Here is a 24,865-nt window from a genome sequence, read left to right as displayed (position 1 = left end):
ACATTGACATTATTAACATTAACATAAACATAACATTAACATGGATCATTCTTTGATTGGGACCCAAACGGGATCTGAAAGTAATTTCTTAATGCGAATCAGCTTTATCTAAGATACTGATCACGCCTTGATTGCCTTGATTATAATCAACATTAAGTAAAATATCACGAATTTAAATCAAAAGCATGTTAATTGACAAAACCTTTAAGTTTATAACCCGTTCCCGTACATATGTTTGCTTTAATAATAGTGTGTTCCAAAATACACCAGTCTTTGATAAGATAAGAAATAGATAAGGATAAATAGATAACCTATTGTATTGTTAAGCCGGCAAATGACATTATAGGGTTTAAAACATTCTATAATGTCAAGTCAGTTTGTCAAACTGCATCAATTCCGACAGCTCTTTGGTTCCTAATATAGATCAAAATTATTTGATTTACTTTTAATGTCAAAATCCCTCCTGACAAAGTTGAAACACCTTAGTTTTTAAAAAATCAATATTTAATTGCTAGACAAAATGAAGCACAGCTTATTTAGTTACAGAAATTTGTTCAAATATATATTACGACCACTCGAAGCTGCATACAGGGCATCTGCTAGTCGGGCACTTATGTTATAATCGAAGAAGAATTTACACTCATGATACGAATCGTACAAGTAGTAAAACATTTGTATGTTCAAATTGTAAATAATAGTTTTGCTCATGTATATTTAAAGTTTACATATGTATAGCGACTGTGATTGCATTTTACCCAGTCAACTTTTTGGTTATCCACTGGAAACCAAATAATAATTTTGCTTAAATTATGACTTCCGATCTGCCAACGTGCCATTATCTCATGTGGTTGTTTGTTAGATTTGGGCTTGTGCTGCCTGTGCTCGTTATTGTATAACTAAAACTAGTTTAAAATAAACGTAAAGTAAAAATAAGGAAAATCTTACAGTAAGCACAACACAATTTCCACCACAGATTTACAATAGATTCCGATCCAGACGTTCGAGTGCATTATAAACAAAAAAAACTTAATGCAACTGTCGTGACTTCGAGTTGTGTTTCGATGATCGTCGGTGTCAGCATCTCGTGGGTCGTAGGTCCTCGCATAGTACAATATAATTTGGGTAAATGCCTTTTTGCTTATGAGTGGGGTCAGGGAACTATATATATATATATATATATATATATATATATGATTTTGAAGAATCAGGAATATGATGTGCTTTCGTTTTGTTTTAACATAGAACTTAATCGAAATCCAAATGTGATTATTATGAAATATGGGAACAACTACGACTATGGTTGCCTAATTTAGTTCTTCTCCTCCTTCTTGGCCTCGCCAGAAGTCTCGCCCGAACTGCTGCTGCTGCTGCTGCCACCGCTGGAGCTGCTCTCGCGTTCGGCGGACATCTGTAAAATCAAAGTTCAATTTAAGCTCAAATACACAACTTATGTTTGCTTATGTTTCCTACCTTCTTATAGGCCATCTCAAAGAGCTTCAGTGAGGACTGCTGCAGCTGAGTGGTAGCCTTCCTGACCTCCTCTGGATCGGCAGTCTCCTTGTTGGCCAGCAGGGTACGCAGATCAGCAATTTCTTTTTTCAGCTTCTCACACTAAAAAGAAATTCATATTATTATTAACCAAACCTTGTCGAGTTTGGGTTTTCTAATGCGAACCTCTTCAGCGGGCAACTGGCTCTTGAATTCTTCCATTTTGGTCTCTGTGTCGTGTACAATACTCTCGCCCTGGTTAACAATTTCGATCAGTTCACGCTTCTTCTTATCAGCACTGGCATATTCTTCGGCCTTCTTGATCATGTTTTCGATTTCATCCTTGCTGAGGCCTCCGCTCGACTGGATCACAATCTGTTGCTCCTTGCCGGTACCCTTGTCCTTGGCAGAGACATGCACTATACCGTTGGCATCAATATCGAAGACAACCTCAATCTGAGGCACACCACGGGGCGCTGGCGGAATGCCGACCAGTGTGAAGGAGCCCAGCAATTTGTTGTCGTTAGCCATTTCACGCTCGCCCTGGTGCACCTTAATCTCGACCTGAGTTTGGCCATCACTGGCCGTTGAGAACACCTGGGACTTCTTGGTGGGAATGGTGGTATTGCGCGAAATCAGGCGCGTGAAAACACCGCCCAACGTCTCAATACCCAACGAGAGGGGAGTGACATCAAGCAGAAGCACATCAGTGACATCGCCGGCCAAGACACCGCCCTGAACTGCGGCACCAACGGCAACAGCTTCATCGGGATTCACCGAACGCGAAGGCTGGCGTCCGAACAGTTCTTGCACTGTGGACTGCACCTTGGGCATACGCGTCATGCCGCCAACCAACAGAACTTCACCGATTTCAGACTTGGATACCTCGGCATCGGACAACGCCTTCTGGCATGGCTGAATCGTACGCTTGATGAGATCACCGACAAGGCTTTCCAGCTTGGAGCGAGTCATTTTAAGATTCATGTGCTGGGGTCCAGCGGAGTCCATGGTCAGATAGGGCAAATTGATGTCAGTTTGTTGTGATGACGACAGCTCGCACTTGGCCTTTTCCGCTGCCTCCTTAAGACGCTGCATGGCAATATTGTCCTTGCGTATATCAATACCGCTGTCCTTTTTGAACTCGGACACCAAAAAGTTCACGATGGCATTGTCGAAATCCTCTCCGCCCAGCAGAGTGTCGCCGTTGGTGGACTTGACCTCGAAGACGCCCTTTTGGATTTCCAAAATGGAAATATCAAAAGTACCACCGCCCAAATCGTATACAGCAATACTGCAAGGCATATCAAATAGATTATAATTAGACGGCTTTTAAAAATGCCACGCATTAACTTACATTTTATCCTCGGTTTTGTCCATACCGTAAGCCAGCGCTGCTGCTGTTGGCTCATTAATAACGCGCAGGACATTCAGGCCAGCGATTTGGCCAGCATCCTTGGTAGCCTGACGCTGCGAGTCGTTGAAGTAGGCGGGCACAGTGACCACGGCATTCTTGACTGGTGTGTTGAGGTACGCCTCAGCGGTCTCCTTCATCTTGATGAGGATGAAGGCACCGATTTGTGAGGGCGAGTACACTTTGCCATCTGTGGAGGATACCCAGGCATCACCATTGGAAGCCTTCACAACTTTGTAAGACAGATTTGTGATATCCTTCTTCACCTCAGGATCATCAAAGCGGCGGCCAATCAGACGCTTTGTGGCATAAAAAGTGTTTGCCGAGTTGGTGACCGCCTGACGCTTTGCCGGCATGCCAACCAAACGTTCGCCATCCTTGGTGAAAGCAACATGTGAGGGTGTTGTGCGCGCGCCCTCCGCATTTTCAATCACCTTGGCTTGTTTGCCCTCCATCACAGCCAGACAGGAGTTGGTGGTGCCCAAATCAATGCCGATGACAGCACCCTTAACTTCGCCAGATCTGAGAGCAGCGAAAAATACAAAACAAAAGAACACGTGTTAAAAATAGATATTCGCGAATGTGATAAGAGTAAGCGATAAGCGCTGGGGTCAATTGTGAGTGTTGTACAACTCAATTCTGAACCAGTTTGTACGAACTAATTGAAATTAACATTTCAATGGAAATTAATATCAAGAAACATCTTAGGAAAACAAATTTTGATGATTTGCTATGATTCATCAAAGAAGTTATATAAGCCTGACCTTAAAAACTATCAGTATAAAAATCAATTTATTAAAAACAATAAAATGAACGAACCACAGTTCAACCAAAGAAATGAACTACCAATTGCATTTGAACAAGAGTGCCCAACACTGTCAAGAAGTGCATGTTACAGTATGTGTGCATGTTACAGTATGCGTGCATGTAGTTTGCGTCTGCTTGTTTTTTACAAAAAAAAAAAAGCCAACATTTATTAAAAAGTAAGATTAAACGGACTGATGCAATTTTGTAGCTCAACTGGCAATTGAAATTGAATACGTAACCATTGTCGAAAATAACTTCATAAATCTATTACATAAGTAGCCGCATATTGTTTGAACTGAAGTTTGTCGCCGCATTGGTGTGCGGCAAATTAACATGTGTAACATAAGCTGTTAAATGAAAGTTCACTTACTTGTAACGCATTTGACCGGAGAATCCATTGCAGGCACCGGGCAGATTCTGTAAATAGCACAAGTATGCGTTTATTATTTATTATACGTGAATCGTATGTAAGAACATGAATTGCTAGAACATGCCGCTCGTGGTATTATGTAAAGCTGATTTGTACTTACGCGGAATATGCTAGAACCTGCAGGCATATTCGATGATGCTGCAAGGCTGGCCTGGCGGGCAAGGCGTGGCAAAAGTTTGGGAACGCGCAGCATTTTGGTATATTACTTTCTTAATTTCACACTGCTACTAATTATCAAATAAAACAGCTGCAAACTGCACCGCTTTAAGGCGAAAATTTCGTCAGAGCGAACCACGAGCACGTTTCCCTTACGAGGGCTGGATAAAGACAGAAGACAGAGATGTGAACAGCGCTCCGGAATAGTCGGTTTTGACGGAATTGAAACAAAACACGCAGCGTTGCATTGAATGTGACCCACAGAGCTGCCAGCGTTTTTAAGTGGCTAGTGTATTTGTGTGATTTCTTTAAATTATTTACAAAGCTTTGCAGATTTGATTTGAAATTTGTGTATTTAATAATTCGGCAATACAAACTGTAATAGCTTATGTTGTGAACAGTTTGATTTATGACGTTAGAGGCTCGCCTTCTCCAAAAGATCTGTCCGAAGCACCCTGTGTGTGAGGTTTTCCCAGCGTTTCGTGTTCCATCACACGTGTTGTTATTATTGCGTAAAGTAAAACACAAAAAAAAAATAGTTTCAAAATTTTCATCAAAATTGAATCATAAAACGTCGGTTCGACCGATGCTGCTTCTGCCGCCTTTGTATAGCCGGTACATTAGACACTCTGAGCGTAATCTGTCGATAGTCTAACTCGAAAATTCGGCGTTATGGCATCGGACAACGAATCCGACGCCGAACTTGATGAAAACTATTACACGTTTCTCAATTTGCCGCGAAATGTAAGTGCATCCAGTGTCCTCCTACAAGAATACCAATAATGTTGCAATAATCCTTTTGATTGTAGGCCACCACCGAGCAGATTAACAGCGCGTACCGGAAGCAGAGTCGCATTTACCATCCGGACAAACATACGGACCCGGATAGCAAAAAGAAAGCAGAAATTATGTTCAATCGTACAAAACGCGCCTATGAGGTCCTCTCCGATCCGCACCAGCGTGCCATTTACGACTCGGTTGGTGAGAAGGGCCTCAAAACGGAAGGTTGGGAAATAGTTCACCGGACAAGGACACCGGCAGAGATAAGGGAGGAATATGAGCGCCTGGCACAAGCTGCCGCCGAGCGTCGTTTACAACAACGCACAAATCCGCGAGGAAACATCACCATCAATGTGAATGCCACAGAAATATTTACGCCCTATGATGACTCTGAGATGCCGCGCGTGGAGATCGGATCCATGAGCATTGCGCAGTCGATCGAAGCGCCAATAACACGCAAAGATATGATTGTCATGAGTGGCAATCTGTATTCATCCAACGGCACCGGCACTGGCGGATTCATGGTTGCGGGCCGTCGGCTTCTGAACAAAGGCTGGATGGAGGTTTGCCTCGGCGCCGGCAATGGCTTTCTTTTGGGTTTTAAGGGTAAGCGAATAGGCTTGAGATCTGCGCTATATGCGGTTTATTAGGTAATTAAGATCTGTATATGCATCGGCAACAGGTGGACGCACTCTTACATCTAAACTGACGCTCAACGGCGGCACCAACATGAGTTTCCAGGAGAATGGTGTCATACCCGCCGTGTTTTCCACCTTGGCTGTGCAGCTTGACAAGCACACCGTTGGCAGCCTGACTCTCAATGCTGGTCCTCATTCGTCCATGTCCACGCAGATCGATCACTCTAACGACCAGCATGCTATAAGCACATCCTTTGTGATAGGAACGCCGCATGTCTACTTTGGACTCTCCTATACACGAAAGATGCTGGAGAATGAGCTGAAGCTGAAACTAGCGACCAAGTGAGGAGCATAATTTTTAACATACAATGTCGTGCAGGTATTAACCAATTCCATTTATTTGGCAGAGTGGGAACTTTTGGATTTGTGGGCGAATACGGTGTGGAGAAAAAAGTTTCTAAATATAGCTCGGTGATAGCAACCGTTTCCGTTGGCGTGCCTTCCGGAGTCATACTCAAATTGAAGTGAGTGGAGCTTGTATTGAGAGTATTTAGCTTATCAAATAACCATTTATGATTCCAGAATAATACGTTCAAATCAGTCGTATGTGTTCCCTATACATCTAAGCGATGAAATAGTGCCTGCAGCCATTTTTTATGCCTCGGTGACGCCGATAATTGCGTGGTTTTTCGTGAAAAAGACCATCATGGATCCCATGGAAGCCGATCGCAAGAACATCGAAGTGGAGCGCTCAAAGCGGCAGAATGAGCAGCGTTTAGCCGCCAAAAAAATGGAGGCGATGGCAGCAATACACCTGATGCAGAGCACCTATAATCGCATCATAAGCGAGGAGCAGAAGCGAAAAGGGCTGATCATCAAGAGAGCAATATATGGATGCGTTACCGACGACAGCTCGCAATTTAAGCCCGAAGCATCACATGATGTAACAGTGCCCATCCAGTGCCTAGTCAGAGACGGAACATTACAGTTGTATGAATCGTCAAAGGTGCGCTGCTCTTAATACTATACTATATGCGAAAAGTACTCAATATTTATTCGACTTTTGATTACAGAGCGATTTACCTGGCTTTTTTGATCCGAGTTTGGGAGATGACAAGATCTTACGTATAGAGTATACACATAATGATGTATTGAAATTGGTAAATATAAAGGATAATGAGCCATTACGACTGCCAGGATAGAACGCATTGCAATTTGTAAAAAATCTTCAGTTTCCATGTTTAAAAATTGTTTTTATAATTAATAGTAGACGTACAAATAAAAAAAATCCAAAAACATGAACATTTTTCCACAAGATTAAGAGTTTGTCCATACGCTTACATTCAGTGTTGTATTCGAGTTATATTTTTTTAAAAACAAATTTTTACCTAATATAAAGGTGGGACCCCCCTCTAAAATAAACCATATAGTTTTGCCGATTTCAAATTGTGCCGCCAATGGACCAACGAGCACGAAACACCCTGTTATGTGTTTTTGTTTTTTTTTCGCGAATCAAAATCAGCTGTTCGGCAACGTGGTGCATGTGGAATCGAACAATAATATTTGTACTTTTAAGTTGAAAACGATGCAGTAATATTAAAATGCTATTAAAAATAGGAATCAACTCGAATAAGGAATGATGCAATCGATGGACCATGTTTATATTTACAAAAGCGAATCTCATACGCTTTGTGGTCGGCGCAATATGTCTCTTGCTGGTGCTCAACTTTTTGTGGACATCGGAGTCGGACGGATCCAGCAGCACGTCACTAAGCAAGCTGAGGTAAGTGCGAGAAACATCTATTTACTTAGCACACTTACATTGATTAATTAATTGTCTGGTTGCAGCATACGACGTGTGCACAAATATGCACACATCCACAGCAGAAACGACAGCGGAAGTGGCACTGGGAGGAGCTCAAACATGGCTGGGCATAAGTTGCCCACTGCACCTTTGGCCCTATCCAAAGAGCGCGAGTTGCACAACGAACGCAACTCAACCTTAACGACTGTGATTGCGATTGCAAACTTTACTTCCATTCCACAAGACTTATCGCACGCGCATCCGCACCCGCACCCGCAAGATTATGCAAACAGCACACTCAATCCGCAATTACATCCGACCCAAAACTGCACTGATCCCGATCCCCGAGATGGTAAGTGCTTAAGCTAAACATATGCTTGAGATTCGTATTCGTAACGTATCATTTAGGTGGACCCATTACGCCCAACACAACACTCGAATCTCTTGATATTATTGAGGCAGAGCTGGGGCCATTGCTGCGTCCCGGTGGCGCATATCAGCCAAGTGATTGCATTGCCCAACACCATGTTGCCATTGTTGTGCCCTTCCGCGACCGCTACGCACACCTTTCGGTCTTCCTACGCAACATACATCCGTTCCTAATGAAACAGCGCATTGCCTATCGTATATTTATTATAGAGCAAACCAATGGCAAGCCCTTTAATCGTGCGGCTATGATGAACATTGGTTACTTGGAGGCCTTAAAGCTTTATCGGTGGGACTGTTTTATATTCCACGATGTCGACCTTTTACCTTTGGATGAACGCAATCTGTACAACTGTCCACGTCAACCGCGGCACATGTCCGTTGCAATTGACACGCTGAACTTCAAGTATGTTGTTGCATTCTCCATAAATGTCTATTTTGATTCATTTTGGTTTGGTTTATTGAACAGGTTGCCTTATCGCTCAATATTTGGCGGAGTTTCTGCCATGACACGACAGCAGTTCCAGGCTGTAAACGGCTTTTCGAATTCTTTCTTTGGCTGGGGTGGCGAGGACGACGATATGTCCAACAGGTAGTACATTGATAATATGTATATGAATATATGTATATGCATAATAATTACATTGCAGATTGAAACACGCCAACCTATTCATATCACGTTACCCCATAAATATAGCTCGCTATAAAATGTTGAAACATCAGAAAGAGAAAGCAAATCCAAAACGGTGCAGTGTGATTGCATTTAATGCAATATTTTGCGATATTAACTTTGTTTTTCTATTTGTAGCTACGAAAATCTGCAGAATGGTATCGGTAAAATTGAAATGGATGGCATCAATTCGATTAAATATGAGATCTACAGCATCAAAGAATTTCCGACCTTTACTTGGTACTTAGCTGAGCTAAAGAATTCCGAGCGAAAGAGTTAGCCAAACACACAGACAGACACAGACCGAGCAGTTTGTTCTCGAACTTCTCAAAAGACAAAATTGCATATGCGAATCTCAATTTCGTGCAATATTTACTTATGTGTATGTACAAATGACAACATTACTTTTTCAAAGTAGCCTAATTATCTCGAATAATAGACACACATTATTGTGTACGTAGCGTGTCCAGTCAATATAGAAATACATATGTACTTTAGTAGTACTGCTAGCCCCATTTAAAATATATTCTATGTATTCTAGCGAATATATAGATTTTGTTGATTTTTGTTTCTTCCTTCTAATTTTATTATAAATCTCTCTAAAAAAAAAAAAAAAAAACAAGACAAAAATTCTACACCAATTCCTACAAGGTGAAATGTAGATATTACTTTTGTGATATACAAATTGTTATTCGATCAAAACGATAATTAAAAGAAAAATGAAAATATATTAACTTCGGCATGCCGAAACTTCAACATACCCTTGCAGATGACCTGCAGAGTATTGGTCTGATATACTAATTTTAAGTACGAATTTTGAAATATCAAAGACAACTTATATTTGACTGAGTACTCCAATGGCAGCTCTATTTAGTAATCCGATCCAATTATCAAACTGGACAACTGGCGCAGCTTAAATGGCTTTAAACAAAAAAAAAAAACTACTCTCGAATTATATCAGCCTCTGCAAGGGTGTTGATTATTATCTACCATACTTTAATATACAATACCAAATGTAACACTTATTATAAAATACATTTTACTATACCAGAATAAAACTTTTACTATATTAACAATCTTGAATTGTTGCGCCTGTTATCATGATCCAAAAGAATTAATTTCGTAAATTCAATTAAGAAAACTATTTTTGAAAAAATTCTCAATTTGTTTGCTAATTGAAATTCAACTCCCGAACTTGCAGAGAATAATAATAATAACTAATTATCAATCTCCAACAGCAACAACTAAAAACCAACCCACAAGACCAATTAAAAATTTAACATATCGTTTCGTTGGTTAGATTTCGTTTTTATTAAGGTTACTTTGATTTTTATGCGTACGTTTATTAGAAAATATTTATGGCTTTGTAACGACAATGTTACCTTTTAAGTCTGGGTTATAGTTTACGTTTTTGGGCAGCCGAATGACCGCCGATTAGTAGATAATATTCGAGGGGAGCGGGAAACACACATATATTTGTATGATTATGGCGAGTGGGGGAATTATATTCCGTAGCTCATTTATTAGTTTGGTATGCAAAAAAATACAGTTAAAACAATTGGCTTTCAAATTAAAACTTAAAAATATGCAGACCTTAAGGGGGCCTGTTCGGGTTTTCACTGGTCACGTTGTAATATAAATGCTTTTGTTTTTCTTTTAGATCGTGAGCAAATAATTTGGAGCAAACTAGGTTAGGTTCAACTAATACCAAATCCAACAAACTGGGGCAATGCCTGGATATGAAATATATATACAAACAATAGGTATTATAATAGATATATCAATTTGGTCAACAAATTACAACAATTAGAGAAGCGAACCGAAAATTGGTTAGATAAACAAAATAATATCAACGACAAGCTGTACGTAGGGGGCAGGAATTAGCGTTAGACCTAGTAACGGCAATATTAGAATCCTATATACAAGTAGTAGACGTTGCAATGCGCACTTCTTTTCACATTATAGAGCAGGGCATGGCACAGCAAAGGGGCAGGCACAGGGGCACCACAGCGCCGCCGGATTTGCTTTTCGTCTTTGACTTCGAGCCAGACTCATACTCGTACATGCCCGAGCCTTTAGCCCAGCGACCCTATTAAGCAAATAGAGTATATAAGTATGCTTTAAATTGTGCTGAGATTTGGAAACACTTACACCAACCGCGGAGCCTGCATGCATTTCCTCGCGCCTGGTGATGATCGTGTCGTGACCAGGTGGATAATAGACTTCCTTGCCGGCCTTGTTAACGGAGGGCACATGCTGCTGCTGCGGCGAGGCAACTGCCGTCTCAATCTCGCGCTTGCGAACCGGCGTCTCAATGTCCACGCGGTCCACGTTATCCGTCTGAGGGTATATATAAAAATAGAAGCTGTTTAACAAAAACTCTTAAAATAATATCCAACTTTCTACTTACAGTGCCAAACGATTGCATAAGATCGTCCACACGCTGCGGCGGATTGCCATTACCGACGGGATACTCCACACCGTCGACGGGGAATGGCGAAGGTGTTCCATAGTCTGGGCCAGGACCACGGCGATTGTTTGTATTCGTTGTGGAAGAGTATTTATACGTATAACTAGTGTTCGGTGGATAACCATTGCCGTTCTGGGGCTGCGGATAGTTTGTGCTCGGCAGCTGCTTGAGTGGCGCCGGATGCGATGGCTCCACAGGATACACAGGGCCTCCATTGGGTGGGCCATGTATGGTATTGACGGTATTTGAAGTCTCGGTCTCCTTGAAATAATAGCGATTGGTGCCACCAGGTGGCAGCTGCGGCTGTGCTGGACTCTGCGGCGAACCATAGTTGGGACTATGAGCCGGACTGTGCGGATAACGCTGCTCGTTGACCACATTGTCGGTCTTGTGTATATTGTAGATAATTGTGCGGTTACCGGTGTTGGGCGTGCCGCCACTGGGGCTGATTGCGGGTCCCAGCGGCAGCTGACGTGGCTGTGGGCTCAAGCCGCGCGTGGTCGTCTCCTTGTGCTCCCGAATCTCGTACGACTGGTTGGTCACCAACGGGCGATCGTTGGGTTTGTTCAGTGTCGAGTAGCTCTCCGTGTTATAAACGACTGTCTGGGGCACATGTGACGGCGACAACTGTGTATAGTTCTGGCTAGAGTTGAGTGTTTCGTGGTGCTTATAGCTGCTGCTCAGTGTATTGTTGTTGCTGCTTGTCCGATTGATGGTGCTGGTGGCGCTGCCGGGACCAGTCGATGGTATTTCATAGGTGTAGGTGCGCACAGTGGTGGTCACCTTGGTGCCCGGTGCGGGCAATATGCCATCGCTCAACGCAATGTCCTGCAGCTCCTTATCAATGTTCACACTGTTGGTCACCGTCTGCGTGCTGTTCACGCTTGGCACCAGCTCCACATTGTTGTTGAGCGTGCGATTGCTCTCGTAGATTTTGGTCTTACTTGAGTAGTGACCACCTGGCGAGTGGGCTGTGAAGGAAATAATAAAAAAAAGTTAGCTTCAATCTAATGGCATATGAAAATTACGGTTTTTGATTTACCCAGCGTATAGGGCTTCTCCTTGGCCAGATACTCGTCACGCTTTAAGTTGTCCTGAAAGCTGGAGTACTTAGCCGTCGACTGCAAGGTGCTATAATCGGTGTTGTTAAAGGTCTCGACGTCATCGCTGAAGGGCTGCTGTCCACCTGAATGCTTCGTGGTCTTGATCACACGCGTAGTCTTCGTGACGGTGCCTGACGGATCCGTGCGTTCGCTGGGGAAAAGAATAACATTTTGGTAACTATTGTTTCTTTTCTTTTCTTTATTTTGCTGATTACACTTGTTTAAAGAGGCTTTAATTGTTTAAGATTTGGAACCTTAAGTGTGTTCCATTGAATTTGTTTAAATACTTTTTAGATAAGGAAGAATGAATTACATACATTTAATATTGCAATCTCTTCTATCACTGCAAAAGCACAGCATTCACAAATATATCAAACAGAATTCGCGTACGATTAAATACTTTTAAGAATAATTTAAAATAAGTACAATATATATATATATATAAATATATACATATGTGTGTGGATGTGGACGTGTGTGTATGTATGTATGTATATATGTATGCATGCATGTTTGTTTTCCAACACAAAACACAGGCCAAACCTATTTGTCGCTGTGCAGCAAATTTAAATAAAACGAATTTCTTCCAAGTGCTCTCCTCCTCGATTCTCAAGAATTCAAGTAGGCTCTGCGGCTTTCCATGCTTAGCCAGTAGTGCAGTGCATTTTTTTTTTGGTGACTTTTTTTTTGGTGATTTGTATGTGTGTATATACATACGTATGTATGTACATATGTACGTGCATATGTATGTACGTACATATGTATGTATATGCATATGTATGTATGTGCATATGTATGTACGTACATATGTATGTATATGCATATGTATGTATGTGCATATGTATGTATGTGCATATGCATGTATGTGCATATGCATGTATGTACATATGCATGTATGTTCATATGCATGCATGTGCATATGCATGTATGTTCATATGCATGCATGTGCATATGCATGCATGTGCATGTGCATACATATGCATGCTTGTGTGTGCGCATATTTGTACATATGCGGACATGTATTCATACACGTACGCATGCATGCATGTCTGCAAGCACACAAAACAAGCATGCAGACATGTATGTACAAGCAAGCACACATGTACATATATATGCAAGCTTACAGCTTTAGCATTACTGGCGAGGAGGTTAGGAAAAAGTGTAACACACATCTCAAACGTGACCCACCAAATCGTTGGTCCTCATTTCCATCAAGGAGCAATGGATTTTCGACAACACAACTCAAATGGATTTGAACGAAGATCTTTGAAAATGAGTTTTAGGCCGATCGGATGGTAAACAACAAAATGTATATACAAAGGTCTCTCGCGATTGTTGCACACACGCGGTCATCATTTAAGGTAATTACACAGACAATTTCAGCCTCCTAGCACTTATTGGCAATCAGTCAGTCAGCACAAACAGTTGTTTATATTGAAGTAATCCCTATTCATTTTCAACTTACAGGGTTCTGTAGCTGGTGCCAGTCGGCAAGATGTCCCGCTCTCTGTGGGTAAGTTGACGTTCCTGCTTCAAGTCCTCGAGCAGTGCGTCCAACTGATCGACGTTCTGATCGGCGCCCTTGCCTTGGTAGGATGCATTGTTATCGGCCGAGCTAGAGTATTGATACGATGATTTCTTGTACGCATAATTCTTGTCGTTCTGTGGATGGATATGAGATCGTGTTTGAAATAAGGAATGCAAAATATCAACAGCTTTTACTTACACGTCCGTTCCATTTCGAGGGCGTATCTCTCAACGAGGATGAGTAATTTTCCGAGCTGCTCGAGTACTGCATTTCCAATTATTGTTTTCTGCTGGAATATGACATCAACCGAAAATATTCAGAAAATATTTAAAATTTACATTATGCATGAGTAAGTACTATTTTAGTCATGGTCTGTACATAAATTCAAGCTAGCGTAGGTGTTACTGTAAACGTAAACGGCTTCGGGCTGACAGGTTGATTCGCAGTTCATAAGAATTTCAAACATTTCTATATACAACACCCACGACGTATCTTTTCAATATGTACAGAAATGGTGCGTCGTTTCCAGAACAGCTCGCATTCTAAGGTGATATTTTTGGCGCATTAATGTAGCTTAAGTCGTTTAAAGTGGTCAACACTTGAGAAGATTATCTGTCAATAGCACCAAGAAAACACAAAGATACAAAACGAACCGGACTAAGTTAGGCAAATAAACAAGAAGAAGGGCATGCATGACGCTTAGATACCTAGTATTTAGATCTTAATTGAGATTTTTGATATTTATCTATAAACAGATTAAAGACTAAGGGAGTTACGCGGCATTGCGCGGGTCTAAAATGCGCCAACTTAACGCAGTCACAATTTAAGACTTGATTTGAGCCAGCGACCGGCCGCTTCCGAGTCCGACGCTCAAACACCAAGGCCACGCCGCATTATGACGTCACGTTTGCAAATATATAATGGCATTGATTTTCAGAACTGACGACACACACATACATGCACACATGCACACATGCATATGCATAAGCTGCAGTAAAGTCAATGTCAAACTGGTTTTCACTTTTAACGTGTCCTTAGTTCCTTTTCCGTCGGATCACAACAAAACCCCACAAACCTGTATATGCGCTCGTTGTCTGACTACTGAGTTGATGAGCTTTATTTTATTTAATTTTTTTTTTAGTGATTTAGCGATAACCTTGAGTGAGATTTCAATGAATGACTTTGTATGAGGCGCATGTGAGAGAATAACAGATGCAAAAGATTCGTATGGCAAACACAAGGATGACCGAAGATGACATCATCTGAGACATAAACAAATACTCGACTGACTTGCACGTAACTAAAATAAATCACGACAAATCAAACTCAAATCAAATGAGTAGCTAGTTGCTTGGGCGAAATACTCGTGATGTTCTGCGCGCCTGCCGCCATATGGTCAAGAGTTTAGCCAATCAAGCAGCTAACGTAGGCAAAATATGTGCACATATCAAAAAAAAAAAAAAAACATCATAATATAAAGGCTAAATCAAATTGACGCTTGGATCACACACAGCACGTTTTTTAGTGGCGCTATGGGCTAAATTTCAAAATTAAAACCAAAAAAAAAAATGTGTATTTTTTTCAAAGCAATAACAAAACTGGTCAACCAGAGCGCAAGTCGAAGCGTGTGATGCGTGTGTTTGTTTTTGCATATTGCTCTTGTTGTTGTTTTACAGTTCAAAATGATCTCATATAATCGGAACGAGAGACAAAAAGAGGGAACATACTGCTGCCGCTGCTGCTGCTACTGCTAGTGTCTGGCATTGGAGTGGGCGTGACGTAAAGGCAGGGGCCGGGGGAAGCAGCGACTCGCAAAATGCCAGCGGCCAAGATCTATATACATACATACACACACTAACACACATGTATACTCATACATGTGTTTATATATATGTACATAACTGTATGTAAGAACGAGCAAACATAAAATAAACAAAATAGCAAACGAACAAGCTTGAACTGGCCGAAAAGAGCAAAGCTAAGGTGTTTGTGTTGTTGTTGTTCAAATTTCCGAAAATCAAATTGAAAACGTAGGCGAAAAAGGCGTAGAACATATGCGTGTATGTGTGTGCGTGTGTATGTAAGAATGCATGTGTATTCTAGCGCCTGTGCTGGGTTGCCAATTTGTGTGTCGCTGGTGACGCCGCTGCCGCCTCCTCTGCCACCTACGCAGTAGAGCACAGTTCAATCTAGTCAATACACAAATACATATACATATACAAATGTATATATATATATGTATGTATATGAGCATGTAGCATAAACAAGCTGTAGACACCGTTTGAACTTGGCTAATTTAAATTGAAATTTTACGTCTGAATATACTACGCAAAGATGCTCGTTATAATTCTTCTTCATCTTGTTTTTTTTTTTTTGGCTGATTTTACGACGGACCAGCATACAATGAAAATGAATAGGCAATGTTGTCGTCGTCGCCTTCATTTGCCGACTTTCGTCTTTTGCTGTACAATTTGTTGTTGGTTTGTACGTACATATGTATGTATGCATGTACATATGTATTTATGTATGAAAACAAATAATTCTATAAATAGTTCACTGCCACTGTTCTTTTGGCTTTCAATTCGAAATACTGTTTTTGTTGCTCTTGATTCAAAATATAAAGCGAGTGCGCCCCGCAAATGAATCATCGCAAGGGATATATAAATACATACATACATATGTAAATATGTATGTACATAGGTAACGGGTTAGACAGAGGATGCGGATGCAATTCAATGCGTATTTTTATTGAAAACACAATTTGAATTTCTCTTAGCTGCCCCAATCACGAGCGTACAAGCGCATACACACAATAGATACAGCTACCACAAGCTAAAAGATACGTCTACCCATACAAATGAGTATCAGTGGGATACGTAGGGAAAACTAAAACTCGTTTCTATGTGCGTTTGTCGCCGTCATCAGTTTGTTGTTTAAGCTTGTCTGCCAGTTCAAGAGATAGCTAGATTCCATAGATACACACACACACACACACACACAAAAACATTCACTCTTACATATATACATTCGGTACATACATTCATGCAATCTTACTATGTCATTCACTAGCACTCACTGTGCACTTTTCCAAAACCCAAAATGATTGGTGCAGACTGTTGTCCCGTAATTGTTGCTGCAGCTGTAGTTGTTGCAGTTGTTGTTGTTGTTGTGGTTATTGCTGGCAACGGCGACGGGTTCAGTGTTCAGCCAAAAGAAAATTGCTACAATGCGCGGGCGCGTTAGTCTTAGAAATTCGTTTGTGTGTGTGAGTGTTTTTGGTTTGTTAGTGTGTATTCGTGTGTCTACTACAAAACGTAACGGTAACGGAACAGCTTTGCTTTCTATACGCGTACGCGCCTCGCTGGTTTGTGCAGTACTGTGGCTTCGATTTTGCACTTGCCACGAGCAGAGCACGATCGAAACAGATCGGACGCCCAGTTGTCTGATCTATAGGTTACGTTTTGGCATGCGCATCTCTCTCTCTCTCTCTCTCGCTCTAAAATCTTCAACAGTCGAATTTAACATTAAATGTAACATTTCTAACTTGAAGTGCAGAAAAATATTTACCTAATTGCAGCGAGATTTAAATTTTAAAAGCCATTAAATGTAAATGTAGCAAGGTTCATTTGAGTATAAAGTCCGTTAATTTGTATTTGGCAAGCGGGGTTCGTATACAAACGTCTGAGAGTGTGACGTCATTCTCTCGCATTTCACGTAATGAACTGTGGACCGAACCCGTTGTTCGCTGCTCAGCAATCGCTCAGAGAGCATCCATTGTCGACCATCTCTCTAACTGGTCGCACGCAAAGCTTTTTTCTGCGCAGTTTACGAAAAGCTTTTGGTTTTGGCGGCTAAATTTTTAATAAAATGCGGTTGCTTTGTATTTAATCAAGACAAAAGTCAAGTGTTATTTTATTTATTCGTATTATTCTTAGCAGTGTCCATGGGTTTTTATAAAAGATCAAAATTGTAGTTAATGCAATTAGTCAAGCTTTTTCTTTACAAAAAACGGTAACTTAGTTCACTCATAAAAGCGTTACAACTGAGAGCGTGTATGCAGTTTTTTAAAAATTACTGTACTTATGTATAGGGAAAACATCTAGTCCTTGGCGGGCACCTCGATGACGCGCGGCTTATCAATGATGCGTGCCGTCTTGTTGCCCTTCTCCACAATGCCAATGATCCAGGCCTGGTAGCCCTCCTGCTTCTCAATGTCTTTGCAATAGGCAGCGGCTTGTTCCCGGGGCAAGCAGATGAGCAAGCCACCGGATGTTTCCGCAGAATGTCCCTGCAGTAACTGGAACATATTGCCACAGGCCTTGGCCACAGCCGCCATTTTGGCTATGACTGGAAGATTGTGAATAACGAAGGACACATCCTTCTTCTGGTGGGCGGCCAGAGTTTGTGCATGGCCCAACAGGCCGAAGCCGGTTATATCGGTTGCTCCATGGGCGTTGTATTTGTGCATAAGACGAGCGGCTACTCGGTTCAAGCGCGACATAGAGTTCATGGCACGATGATATGCCTTGCGCACATCCTCTTCGGAGACGACCAGTTTGATGCGGTTCCAACGTTCCGGCTGGTCGATCCACTGATGCGCATTCACAGCCACCTGAGTGCCCAGTGGCTTCGTCAGCACCAGAACGTCCCCAACAACAGCATTGTCCGGCACTATGTACTCGTTTGGCTGGCATATGGTCGAGGCAACGCCGCCGATGGTGCACCAGGGATTGACAACGCTCTGGCCGCCGGTAACGGTGGTGCCTGCCTCCAGAGCTGAGTCCTTGAAGCCTCGCATTATCAGTGGTATGACAACATCGCGCTCCTTTTCCGTCATCTTGGTGCTTACGGCCAACAGCATAAGCATATTGTCACAGTCGGTTACGCCCATGGCATACAGATCGCTGAGCACATTCGCACATGCAATTTTGCCCATCATGTAGGGATCGTCGACAATCGGATAAAAGAAGTCCGTGGTCTGCACCAGGCAAAGGCCGCCGTGACGCAGTGGTATAACGGCACAATCGAGTCCAATGCCAATGCGGGGTATGGCCACGTTTAGAAACTGCGGCTCCTGATCTTGAGCGGAGTAGTCTTGCTGCAGGGCCGAGACAAGCTTTGACAGGACTTCTTGGGGCACTTTACAGCCGCGTCCTTTCAGGTCCGCGAAACGTGTCAGGCGAAAAGATGCATCCAAATCGTGGGCAGTTGGGTCAAACGGCCGGCGCAGCTCAGCGTCGCCACCGCCGTGCAGCTCGAGATGGGCAGCATTTAGTACGTCCGCAGCGTAACTCATTTTATTCCAAAAATCTAATTAAATAAACCAAATGGTTTGATTAGTTAGTGTATTCCAACTGGAATTACGCACTTTTTGCCGCCAATAAAACGGGTGGCAGCAAATAACTCGCGTTCTCCCTGGGCACTAATACACACGCAAACAGACGTGTACGTATACTGATTTTTAGTCCGATTCTGTGTGTGTGTGAGTAGTGCGAGCAGTCATTGGCTATTTGCGCGCTGGCGGCTGAATCGGGCGAAGTCAGTATTTCTCCCCGTCGTCAAAGAACAAAACGTGAACAATGTCCACTTTCTTCAATTTACAAAAGCCTAATTTTTGCTCGATTTTAAAACGGCAAAATATTCAAATACATTACCAACACGAAATACCTACGTTTTCGCTTCGAAATGTGCAATAAAATACTTAATAACCGGACAATAATTTTTTATTTAGCGCGTTGATTTGCTTTTGCACCGCTGTCGCTGTCTGAATAGAGTTGCATGTTTGGTTTATCGATATGCTTATCGTCACAGTGGCAACCACAGCACTGCCAACTTGTTTAAAATAAAGTGGCGCGTCGTTAAGTAAATACGTCTGCCTAATAATAATATGATTAAGTTAAATATTTTAGGCAAATCTACATATTTCTATTATTACTTAATGTTCGATCTGCAAAATGTTCAAGGGCCATTGCATTGGCAACTGGCCTCGACGCATAGTAACAACAAAGCCAGCCGAAGCCAATGGCCAGTAGCGAAACAGAGAGAAAGACAAGCGGAACCTGTTGCGCGAGCGCAGCTTAAAAGTAAAAGTGAGAAAATGAAGAAAAAAAAACAATAATATTAACTTTTATGGCAACAAATATAATTAATTTTTGCTTTTATATAGATTAAACGCGGAGCCGGAGTAGCTATAGAAGCTCGTTTTAGTACGCTGCACAAACAATAGACTTAAGAAACAAACTTACTTTTGCCATGGCCAAAGCGAATCGGTGACGACAGAGCCACAAGTTAAACAAGTTAACAAATTAACAAATCTAAAAGTGGATCATGATTCAGCTACGCCTGCGCACAGTTGTTTTCTTACTGCTGCACTTATTCGCATTGGTTAGCACTGAATACGTTTATGGCGAACCAGAATTCAAATGTCCCAAAAAGTGAGTTCTTATGGAGCATTTATTTGTGTATAAATTTCTTATATTTATTTAACCAATGCACAGGCCCCAAGTCTTATATCCCTGCCTGTGCGTAAAAGGCAGCGATACTGGGCTGTATGTGCGCTGCGAGAACACGAATTTGGCCACGCTTTCCGTGGCCTTGCAGAACTTGGCGTCCCTGGAGCTGCCCGTGGAGGAGCTGACCATATATAAAGGACATTTTGGTGCGTAAGCGCTTTTCCATTTTGTAGTTAAAATATTTATTTATATGTGAATATTTTAGTGAGGCTCTTCGGACCGCTTTTCGCGCACATTAAGGCGCGTGTGCTGACCATTGAGGAGACGCCTCTTGCCACCATTGAGGACTATGTTTTTTACGGCATGAACAATACATTGGAGCAGCTTAATTTGCTGCGCACGAATCTAAGTCAAGTTGGTCAGTTGGGATTTGGCGTAAGTATTCGTGCGGATAATTTCCTAGTTAGGAACACTAGAAACTGTGAAACCCTTTGCCATATTCATATAATGTATACATATTATTGATTCGCCAGATACTGGGCAAGACCCGTCAATTGGTAATCGATGGACATGCGTTTAAGCAACTGCCCAAAGAACTGTTTCTCGGTCAAGAAATCAGCAACAAGCTCGAAACGATGCGGCTAACAAATGGACTCCTGAGTGATTTGCCTGTGGAGACATTCCAACCGCTGCGCAAGTTGAAAACTTTGGACTTGCACGGAAATCAACTGGAGAACCTTAAACGGAATCAATTTAAGAACCTGCGTGAACTGGAGCTGCTGGATATAAGCTTTAATAAAATCAAGAAATTGGAGGCCCAACATATTGCAGACCTGACAAAGCTTGGCTGGTGCAATGTTTCGCACAACGCCTTAAACGAACTGAGCCGTGGCACCTTTGCCAGGAATTCGGTGCTGAAGGTCCTTCATCTGTCACACAACAACATTGGCAAACTGGACGCAAATAGTTTTCGAGGAATGCGTTTTCTGCGTCGCCTCTACCTCAGCGACAATGCCATCACAGAAGTGGGACGTGCCACATTTGGTTCTGTGGCGCGCATCGGCACAATTGACCTGGCGCGCAACAAGCTTAAAAAGATTGAGTATCAAATGTTCACGCAAATGAATTATGTTGAGGTATGTAAAGGGAATAACGTATTAAGAATTGAATAATAAACCTCATAATTTTGCAGCTGCTGGATTTGGCGGAGAATAATATAACTAAAATTGAGAAGAACTCGTTCAAGGACATTTACCAGGCCGTTATCAATATATCCCACAATGCTTTGGAGCTAATTGAAACCGCCGCCTTTGAGAACTGCGTTAATATTACCATTCTAGATCTGTCCCATAACCGTCTTGTCAACTTTTCGCGTCGCAGCTTCGACGAGACGACCTTCGCCTCCGAGTTCCAACTTAGCTTTAATGGTCTAACTAATCTGGCACATGTAAGTTACATCTTAGTTAAAATATTATTAATAATAACAGTTTTTGCTTTTCAGATACCCATTCAGAACATGTCTGGGCTACGCGTGCTGAACGCTTCACACAATAGCATCACGGAAATACCCAAAAACTGTTTTCCCAAACTATATGAGCTGCATACTATCGATGTGTCGTATAACAACATATCTGTAATATTTAATGGCGTTTTTCAAACACTTTTCTCGCTGCGCTCCATCAATCTGAGCCACAATAGCATGCAGGAGATAAGATCTTCTACATTTGGCACATTACCAACATTGTTGGAGATGGATCTGAGCCACAACAAACTGACTTCCATAGTCCGCGGATCGCTGGCCAAGCTAACTAGCTTGCGGCAGCTCTATTTAAACAACAATAGCCTGGAAAAGTTGTTTCAGCTGCCAATTTCGTTGAACGAACTATATTTGAGCCATAACAACATTAGCTCCATACCGGCGGGCACCTGGCCTGTGATGAATTCCCTAATATACTTGGATCTCAGCTATAATCAAATTGGGGATAACCTGGATGGACAGAGCTTTACGGGCTTGCTGGTGGTGCAGCGACTCATGCTGCAGGCCAACGGCATCAGCAAGCCGCCAATGGAGGCGGTCGCAGTGATGTCCACACTGCAATATCTGCACTTGGAAGTAAGTATTGTGGGACTTTAGAGTTCTATTTGGTGAGAGTATAAAGATCCATTTATGTACCAAACCTTAAGTTGATTGAAAACGAGTCTTAAAACGGAACCTAAAAGGCTCAAACTATTTCTTATAGATCAACTATTTTTAATACCATTTTTGTTATTGTTGGCTAAAGTTTAAATCTTGTTTTCATATTTGTTTATCACGAATTTATAACCGGTTTGTCGAATGATTAATTTAATGGTTTATCAAGATTTTTCGTTGCATGCATTTTGTACAAATATTACGCTGGTTGGCTCAAGGCCAATATTGGCTATTTGTATTATATAAAATATAACCAGTTAACAATATGTTCATAAGCTTCTGCTTCAATTAACACCCAATTAGCAAACACCTCGCCACTCTTTTATCAGCAAGCAAATAATTCAGCTTGCTTTAGCCTATTAAAACAATTTTGTGCCGAATTAATTCAGTTTTATTTGGTATATTTTGTAATAACTTTTATCGCCTCTTATTTTAAATATTTATCCGCTAATTAAGTAAATATTTTTTCTTGCAGAACAACAATATTAGCTTATTGGAGCGCAGTGCATTTGGCAAGCTGCCCGTTTTGTTTGAACTCAATCTCTATGGCAATCAGGTCTCCGACATTAGGTGAGTGCTCAATCGATTGCAGTCCACACACACGTATATAAATGTAACATTTTATTTTAGTAAACGTGCGTTCGAGGGTCTGCTGCAGTTGCTCACGCTGAATCTGTCGATGAATGGCCTGCAACAGCTGCCAAATGATATATTCATTGGATTGCCCTCGCTGCGCACGCTCGACTTGTCGTACAATGCGCTTTCCAAACTGGACAATAAGACGAATGGTGTGCTGGACGATTTGCTCAGTCTGGAGACGCTCAATTTGAGTCACAATCGTATTAGTTTTGTGACCAAGAAAACCTTTCCATCGCATCAGTATATACCCTACAATCTGAAGTACTTGGATTTGAGCTACAATCAAATGCCTGTGCTCACCTATGATATTACCTTTGGCACCAAGAAGCTGCTTAAACTGAATGTCTCCCACAATCAAATCAATGAGCTGCGTCGCGGCGTCATATCCAACTTTACGTCCCTGCAATCGCTGGATCTGTCGCACAACGAACTGTCCAATCTAATGTCCGAGGAACATATTTTCGATCTGCCCAAGAATCTGAGTAGCCTGGATGTGTCGTACAATCAACTGTATCATTTGCCCTTTGCCAATCTGGTGAAGACACACTCGCTGAAGCATGTTGACCTCAGGCACAATAGCCTGGAGGATATACCAGCCCCGCTGGTGGCCACCATGCGCAATGGCAGTCAGGTGTTGCTGGCCAACAATCCGCTGTACTGCGGCTGTAATGTACGACCGCTGAAGCACTTTATGCTGGAGCAGACAACACCTGGCGATGATTTGAGCAGCGTGCTCTGCCAGACGCCCAGCCTGGCGAAGGATCAGTATCTGCTGAACATGGACGATGAGTATTTAAACTGCAGAGAAGATGAGTTGACGCTGTATGCCGGCACGGAGTACGAACAGCTGACCGATGTGCGTTTCCGCGAGGTCCAAACGTATGTATAACCAAGAAAGCTTCGCATATTAATACTGCTCCATTTGGCTTGCAGCAACAAGGCAGGTAATCTGACGCTGCGCTGGTTTGTGTCTGCCATAGCGGATGTGGCCGACTTTAAAGTGTATATACGCAGCAGCAGCAACGAGGTGCTGCATCAGGCTGACTATGCCTACAACCAGCGCACGGCTCAAATACCCATTGCCGAGCTGTTGCCACAGGGCGAGGCAAAACTAACAACGGCTGAGATTTGCATTGTGGCCCGCGACAGTGAGGGCAACACGCGCCGCTGGTTTGCCGGCCAGTGCCAGGCGCTGCCCTCACTCAAATTGCCCAGGACCTACTTCTTTGGCAACTTTAACGTAAGAAGTGGAGCCGGCGCCTCAAAGTCGCTGACTGGGACTACCTGCCCATTGTACATAGCTTTAACATTGTTTGTTGCCCTCGTTCAATATTGTGTTCAATAAATTGTAGGCGTGTGCATACTGCTGGCACACACTGTAAGGACGCGTTCTGCTCTGACCTTACATGTGCACGCCGTCCCATGCACATGTATTTGTTTACTTGGCCGTTGTTGCCGCCACCGATTCGTGTGTGTGTGTGTGTGTGTGTGTGCGTGTGTGTCGGCCGTTAAGCACAATTGAGAATTTGTTAAAGCCCAACCAGCTGATGCTTTCGAACTTTCATTCACAGCGAAAACACAAAAGCAAAGCAGGCAGCGAAGCGCCGCAATTTCGTGTGCGCTCGGCTTGTACCGTTCGAGTGTTTGTTGTTATTGCCCGAGCAAACGTCACAGTATGACGACGGCGCCAATGTGAGCGCAAGGACTTTGAGCAAAAGCAAAGCTTGCCAAACAAATGCGCACTCGCACTCTCGCGTTCTCAGCTTTAACTTAGATGACGCTTATAAGTGCGTATACACTGGCGGTCAGCCGTAGCATGTATACTTCAGGTAAATAATAACAAATTAGACAATTTTTGCCTTAGGCTCAATT

The 24,865-nt window shown here is 42.4% G+C and overlaps 6 protein-coding genes and 1 long non-coding RNA gene across 8 annotated transcripts; 4 read left to right on the top strand and 3 right to left on the bottom strand.

Annotated features, from left to right (window-relative positions):
- Positions 1-486: 486 nt before the first annotated feature.
- On the bottom strand, positions 487-4,658 carry Hsc70-5 (Heat shock protein 70 cognate 5). The gene is made up of 6 exons (XM_002050836.3): positions 4,237-4,658; positions 4,077-4,123; positions 2,843-3,421; positions 1,675-2,779; positions 1,471-1,611; positions 487-1,408 (listed from the first exon to the last, which is right to left on the bottom strand). Exons 1-6 carry the CDS (start codon positions 4,327-4,329, stop codon positions 1,310-1,312), a joined length of 2,064 nt encoding a protein of 687 aa, XP_002050872.1. The 5' UTR covers positions 4,330-4,658; the 3' UTR covers positions 487-1,309.
- Positions 4,659-4,750: 92 nt separating this feature from the next.
- Positions 4,751-7,027, top strand: LOC6626678 (dnaJ homolog subfamily C member 11). Its single transcript, XM_002050837.4, has 6 exons — positions 4,751-5,036; positions 5,102-5,678; positions 5,755-6,052; positions 6,118-6,234; positions 6,293-6,716; positions 6,784-7,027. The coding sequence occupies exons 1-6, from the start codon at positions 4,965-4,967 to the stop codon at positions 6,910-6,912; spliced, it is 1,617 nt and encodes a 538-aa protein (XP_002050873.1). The 5' UTR covers positions 4,751-4,964; the 3' UTR covers positions 6,913-7,027.
- Positions 7,028-7,239: 212 nt separating this feature from the next.
- On the top strand, positions 7,240-9,693 carry beta4GalNAcTA (beta1,4-N-acetylgalactosaminyltransferase A). The gene is made up of 6 exons (XM_002050838.3): positions 7,240-7,493; positions 7,559-7,866; positions 7,923-8,346; positions 8,410-8,532; positions 8,591-8,686; positions 8,749-9,693. Exons 1-6 carry the CDS (start codon positions 7,366-7,368, stop codon positions 8,888-8,890), a joined length of 1,221 nt encoding a protein of 406 aa, XP_002050874.1. The 5' UTR covers positions 7,240-7,365; the 3' UTR covers positions 8,891-9,693.
- A 204-nt stretch (positions 9,694-9,897) lies between these two features.
- Positions 9,898-13,997, bottom strand: LOC6626681 (uncharacterized). Its single transcript, XM_002050840.4, has 6 exons — positions 13,910-13,997; positions 13,649-13,845; positions 12,123-12,334; positions 11,021-12,051; positions 10,762-10,950; positions 9,898-10,699 (listed from the first exon to the last, which is right to left on the bottom strand). Exons 1-6 carry the CDS (start codon positions 13,979-13,981, stop codon positions 10,565-10,567), a joined length of 1,836 nt encoding a protein of 611 aa, XP_002050876.2. The 5' UTR covers positions 13,982-13,997; the 3' UTR covers positions 9,898-10,564.
- LOC116651000 (uncharacterized) lies at positions 12,843-15,688 on the top strand. The gene is made up of 3 exons (XR_004304016.2): positions 12,843-12,880; positions 13,310-14,060; positions 14,853-15,688. It is a non-coding gene; the product is annotated as an uncharacterized lncRNA (long non-coding RNA).
- Positions 15,689-17,588: 1,900 nt separating this feature from the next.
- Sps1 (inactive selenide, water dikinase) lies at positions 17,589-19,519 on the bottom strand. Its single transcript, XM_002050841.4, has 2 exons — positions 19,383-19,519; positions 17,589-19,021 (listed from the first exon to the last, which is right to left on the bottom strand). Exon 2 carries the CDS (start codon positions 19,005-19,007, stop codon positions 17,811-17,813), a length of 1,197 nt encoding a protein of 398 aa, XP_002050877.1. The 5' UTR covers positions 19,008-19,021; positions 19,383-19,519; the 3' UTR covers positions 17,589-17,810.
- Positions 19,520-19,592: 73 nt separating this feature from the next.
- Positions 19,593-24,533, top strand: conv (insulin like growth factor binding protein acid labile subunit convoluted). 2 transcript variants are annotated; one of them, XM_032436689.2, is made up of 10 exons: positions 19,593-19,794; positions 19,878-20,145; positions 20,209-20,369; positions 20,429-20,598; positions 20,697-21,299; positions 21,356-21,610; positions 21,665-22,276; positions 22,830-22,924; positions 22,985-23,872; positions 23,927-24,533. In XM_032436689.2, exons 2-10 carry the CDS (start codon positions 20,039-20,041, stop codon positions 24,336-24,338), a joined length of 3,303 nt encoding a protein of 1,100 aa, XP_032292580.1. In that variant the 5' UTR covers positions 19,593-19,794; positions 19,878-20,038; the 3' UTR covers positions 24,339-24,533. The 2 variants fall into 2 exon arrangements, with proteins under 2 accessions (XP_032292580.1, XP_002050878.2); XM_002050842.4 differs by having other exon boundaries at positions 19,593-19,800.
- Positions 24,534-24,865: the final 332 nt, after the last annotated feature.

The sequence above is a fragment of the Drosophila virilis genome, chromosome 5 (assembly GCF_030788295.1).
Source record: "Drosophila virilis strain 15010-1051.87 chromosome 5, Dvir_AGI_RSII-ME, whole genome shotgun sequence".
In the NCBI taxonomy this organism is placed as follows: domain Eukaryota; kingdom Metazoa; phylum Arthropoda; class Insecta; order Diptera; family Drosophilidae; genus Drosophila; species Drosophila virilis.
The sequence above is the reverse complement of the archived record's forward strand: the minus strand, read 5'-3'. Positions and strand labels throughout refer to the sequence as shown.

Coding starts and splice junctions, on each gene's coding strand:
- Hsc70-5 (XM_002050836.3), bottom strand. CDS start 4,329: ATGCTGCGCGTTCCCAAACTTTTGCCACGCCTTGCCCGCCAGGCCAGC. Junction 1,612..1,674: donor GCCAGTTGCCCGCTGAAGAG/GTTCGCATTAGA, acceptor ATTTCTTTTTAG/TGTGAGAAGCTGAAAAAAGA. Junction 1,409..1,470: donor TTGAGATGGCCTATAAGAAG/GTAGGAAACATA, acceptor TTGATTTTACAG/ATGTCCGCCGAACGCGAGAG.
- LOC6626678 (XM_002050837.4), top strand. CDS start 4,965: ATGGCATCGGACAACGAATCCGACGCCGAACTTGATGAAAACTATTAC. Junction 5,037..5,101: donor TTCTCAATTTGCCGCGAAAT/GTAAGTGCATCC, acceptor TTTTGATTGTAG/GCCACCACCGAGCAGATTAA. Junction 6,717..6,783: donor AGTTGTATGAATCGTCAAAG/GTGCGCTGCTCT, acceptor TTTTGATTACAG/AGCGATTTACCTGGCTTTTT.
- beta4GalNAcTA (XM_002050838.3), top strand. CDS start 7,366: ATGTTTATATTTACAAAAGCGAATCTCATACGCTTTGTGGTCGGCGCA. Junction 7,867..7,922: donor TGATCCCGATCCCCGAGATG/GTAAGTGCTTAA, acceptor CGTATCATTTAG/GTGGACCCATTACGCCCAAC. Junction 8,533..8,590: donor GACGACGATATGTCCAACAG/GTAGTACATTGA, acceptor ATTACATTGCAG/ATTGAAACACGCCAACCTAT.
- LOC6626681 (XM_002050840.4), bottom strand. CDS start 13,981: ATGCAGTACTCGAGCAGCTCGGAAAATTACTCATCCTCGTTGAGAGAT. Junction 12,052..12,122: donor GGAGAAGCCCTATACGCTGG/GTAAATCAAAAA, acceptor TTTCCTTCACAG/CCCACTCGCCAGGTGGTCAC. Junction 10,700..10,761: donor ATGCAGGCTCCGCGGTTGGT/GTAAGTGTTTCC, acceptor TTTGCTTAATAG/GGTCGCTGGGCTAAAGGCTC.
- Sps1 (XM_002050841.4), bottom strand. CDS start 19,007: ATGAGTTACGCTGCGGACGTACTAAATGCTGCCCATCTCGAGCTGCAC.
- conv (XM_032436689.2), top strand. CDS start 20,039: ATGATTCAGCTACGCCTGCGCACAGTTGTTTTCTTACTGCTGCACTTA. Junction 20,370..20,428: donor CATATATAAAGGACATTTTG/GTGCGTAAGCGC, acceptor TGAATATTTTAG/TGAGGCTCTTCGGACCGCTT. Junction 21,611..21,664: donor GTCTAACTAATCTGGCACAT/GTAAGTTACATC, acceptor TTTGCTTTTCAG/ATACCCATTCAGAACATGTC.